At 34.8% G+C, this 19,129-nt stretch overlaps 1 protein-coding gene and 1 long non-coding RNA gene across 5 annotated transcripts; one reads left to right on the top strand and one right to left on the bottom strand.

Moving 5' to 3' along the window:
* LOC18593266 (pentatricopeptide repeat-containing protein At5g55840) lies at window positions 648–7,957 on the bottom strand. Of its 4 annotated transcripts, none has more exons than XM_018125241.1 (4): window positions 7,773–7,957; window positions 4,285–7,667; window positions 4,142–4,201; window positions 648–1,439 (listed from the first exon to the last, which is right to left on the bottom strand). In XM_018125241.1, the coding sequence occupies exons 1-2, from the start codon at window positions 7,915–7,917 to the stop codon at window positions 4,423–4,425; spliced, it is 3,390 nt and encodes a 1,129-aa protein (XP_017980730.1). In that variant the 5' UTR covers window positions 7,918–7,957; the 3' UTR covers window positions 648–1,439; window positions 4,142–4,201; window positions 4,285–4,422. The 4 variants fall into 4 exon arrangements, with proteins under 4 accessions (XP_017980730.1, XP_017980731.1, XP_017980729.1 ...); XM_018125242.1 differs by having other exon boundaries at window positions 648–1,237; window positions 1,362–1,439; window positions 4,142–7,667; XM_018125240.1 differs by adding an exon at window positions 2,807–2,877 and having other exon boundaries at window positions 4,142–7,667.
* LOC18593268 lies at window positions 13,936–15,038 on the top strand. The gene is made up of 2 exons (XR_001928631.1): window positions 13,936–14,351; window positions 14,474–15,038. It is a non-coding gene; the product is annotated as an uncharacterized LOC18593268 (long non-coding RNA).

The following is a 19,129-nucleotide window of genomic DNA, read 5'->3' on the forward strand; positions in this document are numbered from 1 at the left end:
CTAAATATCGAGTAAATTAAAATAAATGTAGAATCTGAGTTGGGATGGTAGTGATATTGGTATGAGGAGTATAAGTTGATAAAGTCATAAAACTATATAAAAAGATGCTCATTATAGCAATGGAAATATTGTTTAATTCTTGGTATGAGATACAATAAGATTCTCTCTTTAATTATTATTTTTTTTTCAGATTTTTATTTTATTTTGTTTTATTTTTTTGGTGGGGGATGGTAACGCCAAAACAACAAAAGGCAAGAAAAAAGGGGGTAAGAAAAGACAGCATGATGAATTGTGGGCATCCAATCAAAAACATAAACTAAGCTACAAAGCTGGCAGACAAATGACAGAACAAGTTGTTGTTGGGATCTAAGGTTTTGTTTTCATTCTTTGGCACCTTGTTCCTGGTGGTATTGCAACTATGTGTTCCTGTCTTTCTTCTCTTTGCAGCATCATCTTCTTACCATCAACACACATTCAGATGCAATGGCAGACACCATCATGACATGTTCATGATGATTCAATGATGGCAGTTAATATAAGTCTCCTCATTTTGCAGGTTTGGAAAAACCAGTCATGGAGAGGGAGGGTGTTGTCTCAGATGCGGAGATGTCTATTGATAATACCATTTTCGAAGAATATGAGGGCGGTTCAAGAAAACTACATATATTACAGCAAACAATAAACTATTACAAAGTCAATTACAGTGGAGCATATCCTTGTTCATGCTGCTAGATTCTGTCTGCCATGCCAAGAGCAGTACACAACATTTTTGTAACATGGGAAATCTAAAGAAAAGGTACCCCAATCAACAAAATTTACCAACAGAACTCACCAAGCGTGGATTGATTAGGCTCACTAAACGAGCAGCTTCATCACGCATTGAGGGAGCTGTTTTTTTGCCCCCCACCATCTTTATTGGGCTGCTAGCCATAAGGAATCCTTGTTCTCCCGAGAAATCATGACAGAGCATTGTGTTGATGAAGAAAGATTTCCAAGGGCAAGAAACATATAGATGAGGTTTTAGTATAAGCTTTCACTTACGACACCTTGATTTGCGGGAGTACTCGCTAGAAGTTCATGATCTTCCCAAGGCGTATGCAGCACGTGACGAGCTGTGAAGTTTTACCTTTTCCATGGATACAGCAAGGATGCAGTTCTGGCTTCTAAATATGTTCCCAGCACTCTTCTTGATGAGGAACAAAGCTAAATCAATAAACTCTATTTGATTGGTTAGGTCCTGAATGAACAAGACAAAAAACAAGGGGTGCATCTCCAGAAATCAGATGGCAGAACAATCCGAAAAAAGGAATTTTTCTTTTTAAATGGGAAAATTTAACTCATGTCTGTACAGCTTGAGGCACCTTGAGACAAATCGCTACCAGCTGCTGAAAATTTGTTCTTTGCCTCTTTTACAGTGGTCCGTGCCCCGTACCCTTTACCTGGTGGCCAGAACAAGTGAAAGGATAATTAGGAAAGAGCTAAAGCTTTGAAGTTAGCTTTGACAAGCCATTTTTTACATATAAAGTCATATTAATCATTTCCTTATAAAATTTGCTTAGACTGGCGGCCAGAACTACACAGGTTAGAAAACAATAAATCATCCAAATAACCGAAAGAAGAAACACTAGATGACTCATACAAACATTAAGGGGGAAGAGAGACAGAGAGAGAGAGAGAGGAGAAGAGCAGAAGAGGCTTACACACAGTTACACAGCAACTCATGTTGGCAATACTAGAGTATGTTTGGTCTGGCTTTTTTCTAGTTTAAAAGCTATTATAAAGTTCTTATGAAAAATAATAGCTTTTAAAATTAAGTTAAAACTGTTTGGTAAATTTACATTTTATAAGCTTAGACAAGCTGTTTGGCAACACAATTTATATAAACTCTAATTTTGATTAAAATTACCATAAAGGGTATTTAATAAATAACTTTCTATTAATCACGAATTTTTTTGTTCAAAATAGAAAAAATTAACTTTATTTTTTATCCATGTAAAATAAATTTTTGAAAATATAAAAAGCATTTTTATATAACATAAAGTTTATAATTAATAATAAATCATAAAAAAAGAGTTTTACAAATAATTCATAAGTAACACATAATTCATAAATAATTCATAAATTAATGATTTCTATTTTCCATCAATGCAGTACCTATTTGGTTGCAAACATGGATGCAGAAGCTGGAATGCGGGATAGAGCAGCAAATGTACGGAAGGTTATGAGGGATGGAGGGTTGCAAAATATGGCTGCTGAAAGCTGTCTTGAGTTAAATGGCTCCATTTATCAGTTTTTTTCAGGGTATGATTCTCAATTTGATTTTGATGGCATCTATCTATTGCTAGATACACTGACCTTACACATGAAAATGATTAACATTTTGTAGTTGTATTGTTTGATATGAACCCTTCTGTATTCAGGAGTAAAGAAAATATTTAATTGTGCAAGCGGCAAATTTGCATTATCGGCACCCCATAGTTTCATTCTGCTTTACTATTCAAAAAAATCTCGATAGTTCAATAGCAATGACCACCCAGTAAAGAAAGATACCTACCTCCGGATTTGCCCAAAAATCCGAATTACACAATTGAATTTTACAGGCTACAGCAATACTATTTTGAACACATATCCAATTGAAATTTGAGCCAATGGAATTCCAATAATAGATGTCAACAAGTTTTGAAATTATATCATCTAGAATTAGCAAACAAAATGTTGAGGAAATGTATCAATAATCTTTTATTGAAGGCAGAAAACATGCAGGCATAGCTTCCCGCATAGCATAAATGAAACTTTACAAACATACCTTTATCCAACGTCCTCCTACGTGAATCTGAAATATCTTGAACAGACTATAAAATTTCCAGATAGTTTGCTCTGAAAACACAACGAAATTAGTAGCAGAAATTAATAAACAGGAAAATAAAAACAACAACAAAACAAAGGGAAACAAAATTTGAAACCCCCCCCCCCCCCACCCCCTTCAATACACTTCACTTATAGTCTATTGAAACACATCCACCAATGAAACTCACATGCCAACTTCTTGTTTTAATCAAATATTCAGCCAGTCACACTCATATTTAGGAAACTATAATTAGCTAGCAAGAAATATATTTTCTATCCAAACAACAATGTTCGAAGAGCTTAAACTTAAACCACAACGGTTCCACTAAATTTTGGCATAAATTTTGCAACTTTTAATGAATTTCAGAACCCTTATAATTTTTTTTTTTTTTTTTTTGAGGAAACCTCTCAAAAAATTTCTTCCATATTTATTCATAGCAATTATACAGTTTTAAAAAGAAAGAAAAATTACCTGAACAGCTGAATCCTTAACAAATTGCAATTTTTTTTATGGAATACTAAAACCTGACTTAAAACTAAAATAAAAAAGAATAAACTTAAAATAATTTGAAAGAGATTAGAGATTTGGATCAAGCTACATGATCATGTCTAACAGTATCAACTTTGTGACAAAAAGGACTGAAAAAAATATCATCCAAGGTTTGGAAGTCAATTTTCATATAATTTATTTCAACAACTGTTGACCTATTTGACTTCAATCATAATCAATAAATATTATATACACCAAAAAAAGTTAAGAACAAACAAATATTGCATAATTGTCATATCAAATAATAAAGAGAGTTTCCAAAACCCAAGCAAAAAGAATGATAAAAAAAATGAAAAACAAAACAGAAAAAAAATAATACCTGGATACAGTTCTGATTTTTTTAGTTTTCGTTCCTCTTAATTTTTTTAAACAAAAAAACTCTGATTTGCAGAAAGGGAGAGAGGAGAGGGAGATCAATAGGGAGAGAGGGAAGGAGTATTTTTTTGAAAAAAAATAACTCTCCTGATAAGCTGGCGTGTTTTTTAAAAAAAAAAAAAAAGAGAAGAGAAAGCTCCTAATTGGAGCTTTTTTTTAAGCTCTTTTTTTTTAAGATTTTATTCTTTAAAAAAAACTACTTTTTTTTAAGAGTTTTTCACGAAATTCTGTTTGGCCCAGCTTCTATAAGTTAAAAATAAGCCAGGCCAAACGGGCACTAGGAATGACTTAAAATTGTAAGTCTTTTATATGATGTATCTCCATAGGTTGCAGTCCTATTTTGACACATAGAAGTAAATCGCTGTCTACCTCTGAAAACCATGCTTTGCGGTTCCATGATATCCAAAAAGGAAGGAAAATGAATTGGACCTGAGAAAGCAGAAAACAGCTACATTGAATGTAATGGAAAAATAGTCCATAGAGGAACCAAAGGATAGAGACTTGACACAAACCAAGTTAGAGTGTCATGACTGGTTGAGTAGTAAGAGTTCCATTTGACATTCATCAGTAAGCAGACCTCCAGAAAAAAAGGGTCTAGATTTTTGTCACCACCACATTGCATTGCATTGCATTCCTAATTTTTTTCAATACTATTTTCTCTTATTCTGCTGCAAGTACTTCAACCTTTTCATGGCAATCAACAATGCCCTGTGAATCTGCTCAGTACTTCCATCCCAATCACAAGATATGATTCCCCTCCCCTTTAAGTCCTTCAAAAGCACATCACCGGTAAAAGGGCTACTCCCCTTAGTGAGAAGGGCATTAACTAGAACAGTATAAGTAGTGGCATTGGGCCACAGACTATATTGTTTCATCTCTTGATAATGTTTGAAAGCAGCAGCTACGTCCCCATCAGCACAAAGGCCTGAAATGATGACATTGTAAGCAACAACATCAAGCTTCAGACCACAAAGTTTCATTTTATTCCTTAACTGTAGAGCCTCTGCAATTTTACTTCCTTTGCAGAACATGTGCATAACTGTTGTAAATGTAGCAACAGTCGGAACAAGTCGCATACGGAGCATGTTATCGAGAACCAACATTGCTTCTTCAACCTTCCCACATAGGGCGAGTCCTCGTACAATAGCACTCTCAGCAACATCACAAGAAGTGATACCAAGTGATGCCATTTCATCCTTCAGATCGAAAGCTGTTCTCATATTCCCAACTCTACACATAGCATTAATCAATGTAATATATTGTTTACCCTTGGGAAGGAAGCCCTTCTGAACCAATTCGTGCAAAATAATACGAGATTCTTGGAGAGCAAGATTTCTGTTGAGCACATTAATGATGGCATTATAGGTCTCTATGTCAGGAATTATTCCCAAAAAGTTCATAATATTAACCAGATTAAATGCCTTTCCTGTCTCACCACTTTCAGAGCACTTGCTGATAAGCATGTTAAATGTAAATCGATCAACTTCAACCCCTCTAGATATCATCGTTTTCAAGATTTCAATACCTACATCCAACATGCCTGACTTGCAAAATCCAAGAATGAGACAATGGGATGTTAATCTGTCAGGCAAAAGGCCACTACTGATCATGAGTTTAAAAAGAACAGAGCACATCTGTATATCTTTTTTCTTAGAATATCCGTGCAACAGAATATTATATGTAGGCAAATTGGGGCATAAACCTTTGCTTCTCATATTGGAAAACAGATTATTTGCCTTCCCCATTTTTCCCATCCTTGATGTTCCATCTATAGCAACATTAAGAGCAAGAACATCAAGATATGAGCCCTTCTGCTCCATCTCTTCATAAAAATAAAAAGCGGCCCTTGATTGGCCAGCCTTGAAAAGACCATCAACTAAACAGGTGTATGTAACCAGATTTGGGGAAAAAGCTCCTTTCTCCATCAGTTTCCCCAAAAATAGAAGGGCAGCAGCAATTTTTCCCTTTCTACATAACCCATTGATAAGGCTGGTATACGTGTAACTATCAGGAAGAATACCAAACTGAACCATCTCATCAAAAAGAACCACTGACTCACACATAGTCCCTGATTTGCAGGACTCGGCAAGTATAGTGTTGTAGACAACATTATCCACAGCAGAAGGAATGTAGTGCAGCTTGCTCAAAAATTTCTTTGCCTCTACCAGATTTCCACCCTTGCATAGTCCTTTAAGTAGGCTGCCATATGTGAAAAAACTGGGACTATTGCCTAATACAACCATCTCATCAAACAAAGAAAATGCTTTCAGCCCATCACCCAAATTTCCATAGCCGCTTATAACACAATCAAATGTAATGGAGTTAGGGTTAGGACCAATCCTACTCATGTGATGCATGAAATCCTCAGCCTCTCTTGCTTTTCCATCTCTACAAAGAGAAGCAACCAAAATGTTACAAATAAAATGATCAGCAGCATGGCCACTGCAATTCATAATTCTGTAAATTTTCAATGCTTCTGTGATGCGTCGCATCTTACAAAAATTGTAGATTAATGTGGAGTAAATGACATTGTTAGGTGTAAATCCAGCTCTAAACATTTTACATATAACTTCCTTCCCATTTTTTATCTTTCCAGCCCCATAAAATCCATTTATAAGCACAGAAAATGTGATAATATCAGGAGCCACACCCTCCTCGAACATCTTATGAAGCATCTGTATAGCTTCATTCAAAAACCCGTTTTTGCATAGTCCATCAATCATCTCAGTGTACAGTATGCAACTGAAACCCATCCCATTTGTCCTCATTCTCTCAAAAATTCTTCTTGCTAAGTCAAATTTGGCATGCTTGCACAACCCATTTAAAAGGGCTCCATAACTGACTTCATTAGGTTGAGATCCCACTTGTTCCATCATATCTATGAGTCTTAAAGCTTCTTCAAAATTACCCTCACGAGAATGCCCTTCAATCAAAGCATTGTAAGTAGCAAGATTTGGCGAAAGATTAATATTTGACATCTCATCAAAAACACAAGTCGCAATTCCAATCTTTCCCTCCTTGACAAACCCGTTAATAAGAGTGTTATAGGTAACTTCATTGGGAGATATGCTTCTCTTTCTTATCTTTTTTAACAGTAAGTAAGCTTTTGCACTTCTGTTGTTTCTACACAAATCGTCAATAAGCATATTATATGTACAAACATCTGCTTCAAAACCCTTGGACTGCATCTGATCAATCAGCTCAAAGGCTAATTTATATCTCCCCTTCTTGCAAAACCAATTGAGCAAAGTATTGTAAGTAACTATAGTTGGAACATAACCATTGTCTTCCATCTTTCTCAACAAATAACCGGCTTTCTTAAGCTTCCCTTCGACACACAAAACATTGATCAATATATTAAAAGTAGCAGTATTAGGACAAATCCTCCAGCCAAGCATTTCCTTGAAAAATGACCAAACCGACCCAACTCTTCTATCTTTCACCATGGAACCTAACATCATATTACAAGTATAAACTGATGGCTTAAATTTTCGAGAACACATCAAATTAAAAGTCTCCAAAGCATCATCGATCATTCCATTTCTCAAATAAACCCTTACTAATAAATCGAAAACTGAAGGGTTTGAATTGCAAAGAGGGTATGTATCCATCAAAGCACCAAAAACAGACCTTGGGCCAACACCCATCTTACATAACTGCCCCAACTTCGATTTAGCATAGTCATACATTCTAGCTCTAACAAGCACATGAGTAGTTATTGAAAACATATGAGTAAGATGATTGAGTTCCAAACCAGGTTGCTTGACAACAAAGTTGAGAAATTTCAAAGCTAGCCTTCCATGAACTTGCCTCAAAGAAGCTAACTTGTAATCCATGTGGTTCAAGGACTCCCAACGGTCTATGGTTAAAATTGTATATATGCTCTTCTCCAATTCTACATCTAAAAAGGGTTCAAAAAAACTTTATCGTAAGAAACATATGTTCATACAAAAATTGCTCAAAACTTCAGCATAAAACACAAAAAGTTGAGAAGAGTTACCAGAGAATTGTGCTTGGTTTTTGCTTGTATCATCTAGTCTTGAGCCTTTTGAGGAAAAATGAAAGGAACCCAGAAGAGGAAAAGGTCTGAACTTTGAGAATTCATGGTGGACTCGAGAGAGTGGTTTGGCTGTGGAACAAGACATGAGTGAAACTGTAACTCTTCCTCGGACCTCAGTTGTGTTTGAGCGTGAGTGAAACTGAATTTTTGTCTTGTTGTTTCATTTACTTTCAAAATTTGGGCCTGGCTCCGTTATCTTAGCCCATAATGTTATGATTTTGGGCCACTTTTGGGATACTTTTGGGCCACTTTAGGGCTTTATTGGGCCAGCTTGTGGCCATTCTGATTTTTTTACCTTATAAATTTACTTTTATGATTTTTTATATTTTTTTCATAATAAAAAATCTGGCATTTATATTATAAAAAATCTAAATTGTAATATAAAAATACATTAAAATCGAAATTTTTTATCTTAATTTATGTAAAATTCGTATAAATTAAGCTTGCATCTTTCAAAAATTTTCAATATTAATAAAATAATCGAAATAAAAATCAAATCAAATTGAATTAAATAAAAGTGATTTTCGATTGAATTGTGATTGTTTTAATTTTCTAATACTTTTCCTTCTATGAAACTTCTATGGCCTTGTACTAAGTAGCAACTAGGAAGGCAATGAAAACAACAAGACACAATTAATTCTCTCTAACAGGTCAAACTAATGAATCCACTTGCAAGAGAAAGGAGAAGGAAATTGACTAGAAAGAGAAGGTATAAGGGAGAGAATTAGGAAGACAAGGGAGTCAAGGTGGGAGACAAAATGTGAAAAGAGAAAGAAGAAAATTGGAGATGGAGGAAGGGTTTTCCAGGAAACAAAGAGTGGGAGGAAAAATAGAATGTGTGGAAGACAAACTCAAGTTCCTTAGAGCTTAATTAAGGTGGTGGTCTGCTCCTATTAATCTACGACGTAATTGTAATTGGTTTTAGGCTTGATTTCATGACGTTAATAAGATATCATAATAATCGATGTTCTCGTTTATTAATCATTTTGTGATTTTTGTTACGTGATAAGTCTGTATTTCTTAGATGAGAAGAAAAGTATTAAGAGTGATTTCTGAAAATTCGAAAACTTTGAGGAAACCTGTTAGCAAGAACTGGGAAGAGTTATAGCAACCCTGGAATTGAGCTCCAATTTCCATGATTACTCAGTGACAGAAAAGAAAAGAGTTGGTGTAACATAACTCGATGAGGATTGCAAGGCTATGCTGCCATAGCTTTGGGGGTCCCTTTCTTCTTTCCATTCACTGTCATTGTCCATGCAATTTTCTTCGTAGCAGCAAGCAAGATCGGGGAAGTATATCTGGTTGCTGATAACATCTCAACCCCTACAAATTTCCAATCCGTACACCGCGTATGCACAGTTCATTTCCTCTCTATAAGTTACCTGGTGCAGTATAGGACCCAAGCAATGGAATCTAAAAGGAAAATTAAAACACTTCTTGGGTTCCAATCAGCACTTTGAAGCCTGCAACGAATGATAATTTTGAAGCCTGCAACGAATCTTTTGCACATTGCTAAGGATTTACAAGAAGCTAATGGAGAAAACTCCGGGCTGTCTGGAACCAACTCAGCCCCTCAGGACGATAGTGTTGCAGGGCCAGTGGCCAGCAAGTGGGTGCTTGGACCTGGATCTTTACAAGTACCATGTTGCAGTTCCTAGGCTATCTAGCTCTCGTGGATGACAACACCTGGAGATGAGAATTATGTGGTGGTGATGGAGAGGAAGTATATGGAAGAAGTAAGTTGAGTAACAAAAATGCATCAGAAAAAGGGGCAAAAACTAGTGAGAGGAAAATTTGAAGCCATTGAATGTGACTGTGAAAAGCTCCAGCAAATCTTTAGCATTGCAGGCAAACATGTTAGATATTTGCTGGAGTTTTCCACATTCTATTCAATGGCTTCAAATTTTTCTCTTACTTGTTTCAGCCCTTCACTTAATTAACCCTTCTCGATCATCAGTCTTCTTCTCATCAAGGAACAAAATCCAACATATAGCTAAAGCTTTTTCATATTAGACTGATGGGGATCATACCCTTCAATGAAAAGACTTAAGATATATTGGTCTTGTTCCATGCAGCTGATTAATCAAATTTTCCTTATGCTCATACTTTATTTTATGTCTATAAGATAGAAGAATATTGCTATGATTTATTTTTGTATTAATAGTCATGAATTTTCCTTTAATGATCTTTTTATATGTTTTGCTTAATAAACAGGAAGAGTACAATGCTATATACTAATTCAATGCCTAGCTATTAAAAGGTATATAGTTATACTAACCATGATTTCTCATCTTTGAATCAATAGATTAACTCACAAAGTTGTCGAAATAACACTGAAAACTATACCCAATTATGGCAACATGATCATTCACCAGTGCAAAACAGTAATACCCAACTTTGTCATATTCTTCTCAAGCTGCAAAATTGCATCCAAGTTAGACTTAGACCCCAGGTACCCCATCATCAAAAGTAGCAGTTTGCTTCAGAATATTCAAAACCGGACTCCTGATAAAGCGAAAAGACTGTATAATTAGCCTTTTCTTTTGTCTGCCATCATGGTCCTGCTGCAGCCTTCTGATAATTAATACTATCCTGGACAAATTGAATTACATAGATTCACGATATACTTTTATGTTGTATGACGGTGACTTAGAGGCTCAAACAAATTCTGAGAAACGACAAGATAGACAATTAATAGTTTAACAAATAAAGTATATTTGTCATTGGAACAAGACCTCTAGCCTCTAGCCCTCCAGCTCTCTAGCCTCCAATGCATGTCCCACTGGCAAAATGCCTTCTTCTTTTCCATAGATTTATCAAAGCATCGTGATGGATCATTTCACACAGGAAGAAGGAGACAAAAAAGATGGAAAAAATTGTAAAACTTAGCGTCGAAACCTTCACCAATGACCCACTTGAAACTCACCCCTTTTCCCTTCTTTTCAGCTTAAAGCTCTATAGTTATGGTGGTGGTGGTGGGTGGTCTGATCCTAACATAATCTGCTTACCTATAATTTCTTTTGTTAAAGAAAAAAATAAGATTAACGAATAAACAGATATTAATTAAAGAACAAAGACCAGGTTTGCTCTCAGACTTTCTGATTAACGCGTTTATAATATGTGTTTAGTTTGAATTCCTGAAATGAAGCGTGTGCCAGGGTTTCAGCTTTCTGCCCCGGCTTTTACTTTCCTTAGCCGTGTTAAATCCGTGTGCAACACCGTTTTCCTCTCTCTTTCTGACCCATTATAAATCCTCATGCCCTGAAAGGAAACTAGACCAGGGTGAAGAGCAGAAGAAACTGTCAGGTTTGTTCCTGGACCAGGTGAACTGCATGATTCTGCTATGCAGGCTAGGGAGGAGAAGAAATGAGAAGAAACATAGATCAGAGGAGCTAGCGTGGGAATGATTTTGAGGAAGAACAGATGGAAAGAAACTACATAAGCGAGGTAGGAAGAAAAGAAAAGCATCAGAGAAGTGCCAAGTCAAGGTAGAGAAAAGTTTGAAGACAGTGATTATGAATCTGAACAATTCCAGCAAATTTTTACCATGTTTGTAACATGTTAGATGTTTGGTGGAATTGTTCATATTCATAATCATTGGCTTCAAACTTTTCTCTACCTTGTCTTTGCCCTTCTCTGATGCTTTCTTTTCTTCGTCTTTGCTCATGTTCTTGATTTGGATGCAGAATTATGTGGTTCATTCTGGTCAGGAACAAATTAACTGGGGTTTCTTCCCTGGTTTCCCCTAATTTACTTGAGATGGAAGATAGTTAAACAGAAACTTATAAAAGGGTCTTCTGTGACTGCAAGTTGCTGATCATCAAGGAACCAGGAAGGCCATCATTGCCTCAGACTCAGTGTAGGGTTTCTATATTGTGAAGGAAATTTCTGGTCTCAAGAAAGAACTTGACAGCTGCCTTTGAGAATACAATAGGAAGATGAATTTTGCTGCAGATTTTATGGTGATGTTAAGACCAAGTCTAACTATGCATCTTCAGGACTTTGCTCATGAGAGATGAAAGATATGTGTTCTAGAGAATGTTCAAAGCTGTAATTGACATGAGAGAAAATTATTTTTTTTCTTAATAAAATTCATTGATTTATTCAGCTGTAATGCCTGATAATGACTCTCCGAAACACCCATGATTCAGCTTCTGATCTGTTGCTGATCATCTGCTTATTAAAAAACACTTTATTTCTCCCATATAATTCCTATTAAATTTTGTATATATATATATATATATAACATCCCAATCGTCCTCCACACCTGCTACAAGCAAACCAACCATGTAACCAATTGCAGACAAATTAAAACCCATGGGGCCACTGGCCATGTGAATAATCTCCTTTTGAAAATGTGCTAGTACACAGATGGAGATAGAATTGTCACATCCTTTCAGTTCAATTTTGAATTACAGGAAGAAAACTTGTTCTCATCTTATAATTCCAATCAAATTTTTGTTTCATTTTCTTGTCCCAACTGATTTACAAAAACAAGTTCATCTCCATTTACTCAAAATATCCCCAACCTTCCTCCACACCAGCTACAAGCAAAGAGACCCTAAAACCAATTGCAGACAAATCAAAATCCAAGGGGTCACAGGCCAGTACAGATGGAGATAGAATTGTCACAATCTTCCAGTGCATTTTGAATTACAGAAACAAAAAGAAAGAGGAAGGAAAACATATTAATTGGCACCCATTAACCATGACCAAGTACTATCTATTAATTACTATGTATGTTTGTTATTGGAAGTTTAATTAATGAAAGTAACCCTTTTGGCATTCATTAAGATACCTTTGTAATTCACAGAATGGAAGGTTAATTTATGCTAATCTCATTCTCATCTGATTATCCCCCAATGGTTTAAAAAAAAATAATTACACTGTTTTCCCTGAATTCTGAAAGGATTGCTAGCTTGCTTGCTGGTAGCTTTAAATGTTCATTGGTTAAGTTTTTTTCCTTCCTTTGATTGTGACACATGAAGCTTCCTCATTGTTTAGTTAGGTTTCTTTATATATACACACATATATATATAGATATATAATTAGTTATATCTTACTAATTAATATATATATATATATAAAATTCAATTCATCATTTTTCAAAATCCAATTTTCCTTTCTATAAAATTTTTTGTTAAAATTACGAGTCAGTTAGTAAACAATACGCGGAAATAAAATGTGATTCAATAAATCATAAACAATTATTTTATATGTAAGTTTCCAAAAAATTTCATAAGTTAGTTTACGTACGCAATTCCTTTCCGTGTATAAAATAATAATTCGAAATTCCTACTTACAAAGAAATTGCCTTCCCTTTTTCCTTTGCAAGTTATACATGAGTTTCTGTTAACTTTCCTTTTTTTTTTGAAAGGCTGTTAACTTTCCTTTTTTTGGTGTTAAGAGTCGGTGCCTCACATGCCTGTATATATAGCAAAGAAGGAAAACCCAGATGGTCATCCCATAAAAACTAGCTTTGCTTAGTAATCCCAACGGTTATGGAGGTAATGTAAGCATGCAGAAGGTTTCAGAGGAAGGGCAAAAGACAAGTTAAAGCAAAATTTGAAGATATCCCATTGCAGGGACAACTTTTGCTTTAACTTGTCTTTGCCCTTTCTCTGCTATACTTCTTTAAACACTCAGAACTCAAGCAGGAGATTCCCTGTTTGCAGAGAAGGACAAAGACAAGTTAAAGAAAGAATTTGAAGCCATTGAGGAAAATTTTTTTTCTTTAACTTGTCTTTGCCATTCTCTGATGAACTAATGTTTGTGACCAAAACTGAACAATCAAAGCTGCATTGATTGCAGACCTTAATTGCCTTTTCTTGCAGGAAAAGGTAGAGCTTTTATTATATGTAACTGTATATCTAAACTTATTTGTTCATATCTGTATTTGTTTTTATATCAGCAAAACTCATGTAAATAGGGAGTAGAAGTTACATCCATATCATTTCAATGTTAAATTTTACATCATTCAACTAAAAATTTAATTACTGATATATATATATATATATATATATATATATATATATATAAGTATTTCATTTCATATCGAATTTTGTGATAATTTAAAATTTAAATAATAAGAGTTTATTTTATTACATTGAATGATACTTTTTATATTATTTTTCATCTCTTTTAAAATAATGTAACAGGATTTTAAATATTGGTCCAAACTACTGTGTTTTTAAAAGACAATTCTACCAAACTCCCAAATAGCATCTTTTAATAATTGTGGAGTCGTCTGCCATGGTGGAAAAAGAGATTCAACCCGACCAGTTTACTTCCACAGAAACCGCGTTCCTCACCGTGTGTGGGAGATGGGTTTTCCTTTCTTTGAAACAGCTATATATATCCAATGCAAGGCAAGAGGAAATGCAACCCAAGGTGAAGATATGTGATCGAACAGTTCATCAGGGGTTGCATCAGGGTCCTGGTTTTCAGACCTGATGGAGAGAGAAGAAGGGAAGAGGCATCAAGAAAGCAAGACTTTCAAGCAAGAAGCTGTTCATGAAGGTACTGTCAGTTCGAAGAAGTCTTGCTGATGCATGCTATTTGGCTTATTCTTGCATGAAAATCGGACAAATTCTGGTGTTTTTTCTTATCTGATCATGTAGACTGAATTTGTTATTGTGCAGGCCTGGTGGAAGAAGAGAAATGAAGAGGAAAAAGAGCGGGTATAGTGGAGCAAAGAAGCATCAGAGAGGGCAAAGACATGTTAAAGGCAAAAGTTGAAGCCATTGAATGTAAATCTGAACAATTCCAGCACATATTTAGCATGCAGACATGTTAGATATTTGGTGGTGTTGTCTCAGATTCATAATCAAAGGCTTCAAAATTTTCTTTAACTTGTCTTTGCCCTTCTCTGATGTTTCTTTTCTTTGCTTATCAAATTTCTTTTGTTTTCTTCTTTTTGGGTCCAAAATCATGCAGTTTCATATGTGTTGGAAACCAGATGCCAGATATCTTTCACTTTTCATGATTTACTTGAGCAAGAACAGCTTCGAATCAGGAAGGTGACCATTGTTGGAAGGGAAGTCTTAACTCAAACCAGAAAAGAATGAAGAACCCACTTCCACCATTGAAGCAAATCATATCACATCCTGATCATATCTTGTTTGTATTTGTAATCTTATCTTTTTTCCGAGCTTGTAACCTTATACTCAATCAATAAATATGGCAAGCATAACCCTTCAATCCAAAGTTCATCTGCTACTTATATTTCTTAACCACGGCAGCTTTTCTGTAAGAAATATGATCTTTAGCAATGGTAAATACTGTTCCAAAAACCCACCTTTTCCTAGTCAAAAAATCATTTTGGCAATGATATTTTGAGGTCCACCACAAAGCTGCTGCAATTTCTTCTGAACAAAGTGGAATTCTGTTAGTTCCTTGAAGTTTACAAATAAAAAGATTGTGAAGGGTACCCTTTTTGTTTCTGACTGCTTCCATGGTCAACCTTTGATCTAGCAAATTAATGGATTCCACTGTTCTTGATTAATGTGCTTTACCACTTATCATTAATCATACTTATCCTACTGCTCCTGACATTAGTTACTTTAGATATAATCTCCAAGTTGCTAATTTACAAAGACTTTATTATCTCTACTTCCCCATATTCTTAAATAATTCTCACAATTGATAACAAATAATTCCAGGATATTACCCTAATCAACCCAAACATTCCAGCCTGAATCACAACAACCATGAACTTAAACAGTATAGCTGCAAATATATATGTGTGTATATATATATATAGCCCAAGGGGGCAGTTGGCCATGTCATGAACTTATAGAAAAATTGGGTAATTTCACATACACTTGATTCTCCATTGTCAATGGTTTTGGGCACATGACCTAAAGCCACATACAATAAGAGTTTGAGGGGGAATTATTGGATGGTAATGTATAATAAGATAATTTAATTAATTTTCTTCCTCTACAATTGCAAAAATTCATTGACCACTAACTTTGAAGAATATATAGTTAGCTGCAGACCATTTTAATTAGTGCTAAAACAGTAAATGAAGACTTTATGCTGGGTTCTGTCAACTTTGAAAAGCACATGCATCACCATCTTTGACCTATTCCTTTTCTTGGAAGGATCAATAAATTCAATATATCATTTACATATGAATAGTAATCTTAACTTTATGTAAATTATTTAGATAGAGGGACTCCAATTCCATATTTATAGAAACTGTATATATATGGAATGATTATTAATAGATTAATCTTTTGTTTTCTTTTCTAAGCCATGAGAGACTGATTTTAGTCTTCTTCCTTCATATATATATATATATATGGAAAAATTAAGGAAAAAAAAGAAGAAACAGAAACTTCTGTGTCTTTTCCTGTGGAAAATTTCTTTCCTGAACAAGTCAAGCAAGCACCAAGAAAGAAGAAGGAAAAGAAAGAAAGGAAGGAAAGAAAGGAAAATCATAGAAAGGAAGTAAAGGAAAAGCCATGCAAGGGACAACATCATTAAACAATGTGAAAAAGGGAAAAGATCATGTGAGGGTTTTGGAGGAGGAGGATTTTCCCATATTCTTTCCTGGAAATGAAAATGGAGAGAGAAGGAATCCATGCATGGTTTGTATATCTAACATTTCATGAAACAATTTCCATCAAACCTGGTGTTATTTTCCAGGGAAAAGGACCTAGCTAGGAAATTTTCTAGAGGGCCATGGATCATAAGTAATTAACTTTTTAAATGGAGAAATAAAGAATGTAAACAGGAGAATTTGATAGAAACCTTAGAATTAAATAATGGAACAAATCAATCAATATCATTAATTTTTAATCTTATCTCAGTCAAACATAAAACAAGCAGCAAGATTATACCCTTCTTAATACTTAATTCTAAAAGGAATTCAGTTTTACATTTCCTTTTTCCTTTCTGTTGAACCCAAAGAGAGAAGATTTAGATTAGATGGCTCCATTGTGAACCTTTTTTCCTGCATGTTTCCCTAAGAAAACAACAGAAAGAAAAATCTGGGTCTTGGGAAACAAGAGTAACCCAAAAAGATTGGGTTGGAATATTGATGATTTCTCATAGTAATTTTGTGGGGCTGATGCATGAAAAGGAACAAAGAAACAATCATAGAAGGGCCAACACAATGGACAGAAAATTTTGGTAACTTTTTTCTACTTGTCTTTGCCCTTGTTTGGTACTTCTTTTGAAGGATTAATCAATGAAAACTATTGACATGATTGCTTGCTTCTTTTCCCATGGATGAAAAGGTAAAGGATTTTGTAAATTAGAAGTAAAAGTATGTTGAACCTGCCATGTGAACTTCACAAACACTTGTTTCTGCATTATTAATGCTTTTCGGTATGACCAAAAACCACATACATAAAAGTTTAAGAGGGGAATTATTGGATGGTAATTAAGAGTAAACTTAACTTACCATATTAATTTATAGAAACTATGGAATGATTATTAATAGATTAATTAAGCATATCTTTTCTTCTCTAAGTCATCTAAGAATGACTAAAATCTTCTTCCCTCATATATATATATATATATATATATATATATATAAGCAATTAAAAGAATGAACAGAAACCTCTGTGTCTTTTCCTGTTGAAAACTTTCTTTCCTGAACAAGTCAAGCAAGCACCAAGAAAGAAAAAGGAAAAAAAATGGAAGAAAAGAACAAAAAAGGGAAGGAAAGAAAGGAAGAGAGGAAAAGTAAAGGAAAAGCCATGCATGGGACGCCCATTGACAACAACATTAGAACATGAATTTGCCATAAATTCTAGGGTTTTTGGAGAGGAAGGGTTTTCCCATTAGTTTCCTGGAAAAGAAAATGGAGAGAGATGGAATCCATGCATATGGTTTGTATATCTAACATTATATGAAATGATTTCACATCAAATCAAACTTGGTATCATTTTCCAGGGAAAGGACCTAGGAAATTTTTAAGAAGGCCATGGTGATAGAAACTTACTTCTTCTTTTTCTCCTTCCTTTTGAACCCAAAGAGAGAAGTATTTGCTTAGATGGCTCCATCATGAACCTTTTTTCCTGCATGTTTCTCCTGAAAAAATCTGGGTAACTTATAAGGAAATTGTCTTTCCTATTTCTTTCTACTTTCCTACCTTCTGCAAATCATACAATTTCTGTGAGCTTTCCTTTTATTGTGTACAAGTTGGTGCCTCACCATGCCTACAAAAAGCAAAGAAGGAAACCAGATGGTTATCCAACAAAAGCTAGCTTTGCCTAGTATAGAATTCACTGTGTTTTTTTGTTGGATTTGCAAATGGAAGCTGATGTAAGCAGAAGGTTTCAGAGAAAGGCAAAAGACAGGTTAAAGAAAATTTTGAAAGTATCCCTTTGCAGGGACAACATTTTCTTTAACTTGTCTTTGCCTGTCTCTGCTATACTTCTTTAATTCTCAAAACTTAAGCGGGAGGTTCACTGTTTGCAGAGAAGGCTAGGACAAGTTAAAGAAAAGAATTTGAACCCATTGAGAATATTTACTTTTTCTTTTAACTTGTCTTTTCCATTCTCTGATGAACTAATGTTTGTTTCTCAATACTGTACAATCAAAGGGTGTTTTGATTGCAGACATTAATTGTCTTTTCTTACAGGAAAAGGTTAGCCAAATCTAAACTAATTTGTTCAAAAACCTATTAGATTATTTGCTTTTTTTATCAGCAAAACTCGTACGAATGGAGAGGTAGGTAGGCCTTACATTCATATATTGATTATTGCTCAATACTAATTTTGCGGGGCTGATGCATGAAAAACAACAAAAGAAGTGATGACCAGAACATGGGGGTAACTTTTCTCTAACTTGTCTTTGCCCTTGTCTGGTACTTCTTTTCTCAAAGCAGAAGGATCCATCAATCAAAATCATAGACATTACTGTTTTTTTCATGGATGAAAAGGTGTAATGTTTTGTCCTTATAATTCCACTAAATGTTGATGCTATAAGCTACCCACCAAAGTACCATGAGTGGACAATATTGCTTCCTAATGGCTATACATCTACCTCTGAAACTACATTACAAGATTAGTGACTTCATATTATGCCTGGGTTGAGTAATACATTATGCCTCAGGCTCTCATGTATCAGTGCTGTTTTGTTTTGCATGATCAGTTCATAGATTGATGGAACTCATGTATGGTCTGCAATATTTAATATAATCATCAAAGGGGATCAGATGTTTAGTTGTAGGAGTTATCTGCAAATCCTATCCTCGTCAATGCAACAACAAAGGAATGAATGAACGCGCTGTCTTTCCAAGACTGATTCCATTTACCAACCTAATCCAAGTTAGATGTTTG

The sequence above is a fragment of the Theobroma cacao genome, chromosome 7 (assembly GCF_000208745.1).
Source record: "Theobroma cacao cultivar B97-61/B2 chromosome 7, Criollo_cocoa_genome_V2, whole genome shotgun sequence".
In the NCBI taxonomy this organism is placed as follows: domain Eukaryota; kingdom Viridiplantae; phylum Streptophyta; class Magnoliopsida; order Malvales; family Malvaceae; genus Theobroma; species Theobroma cacao.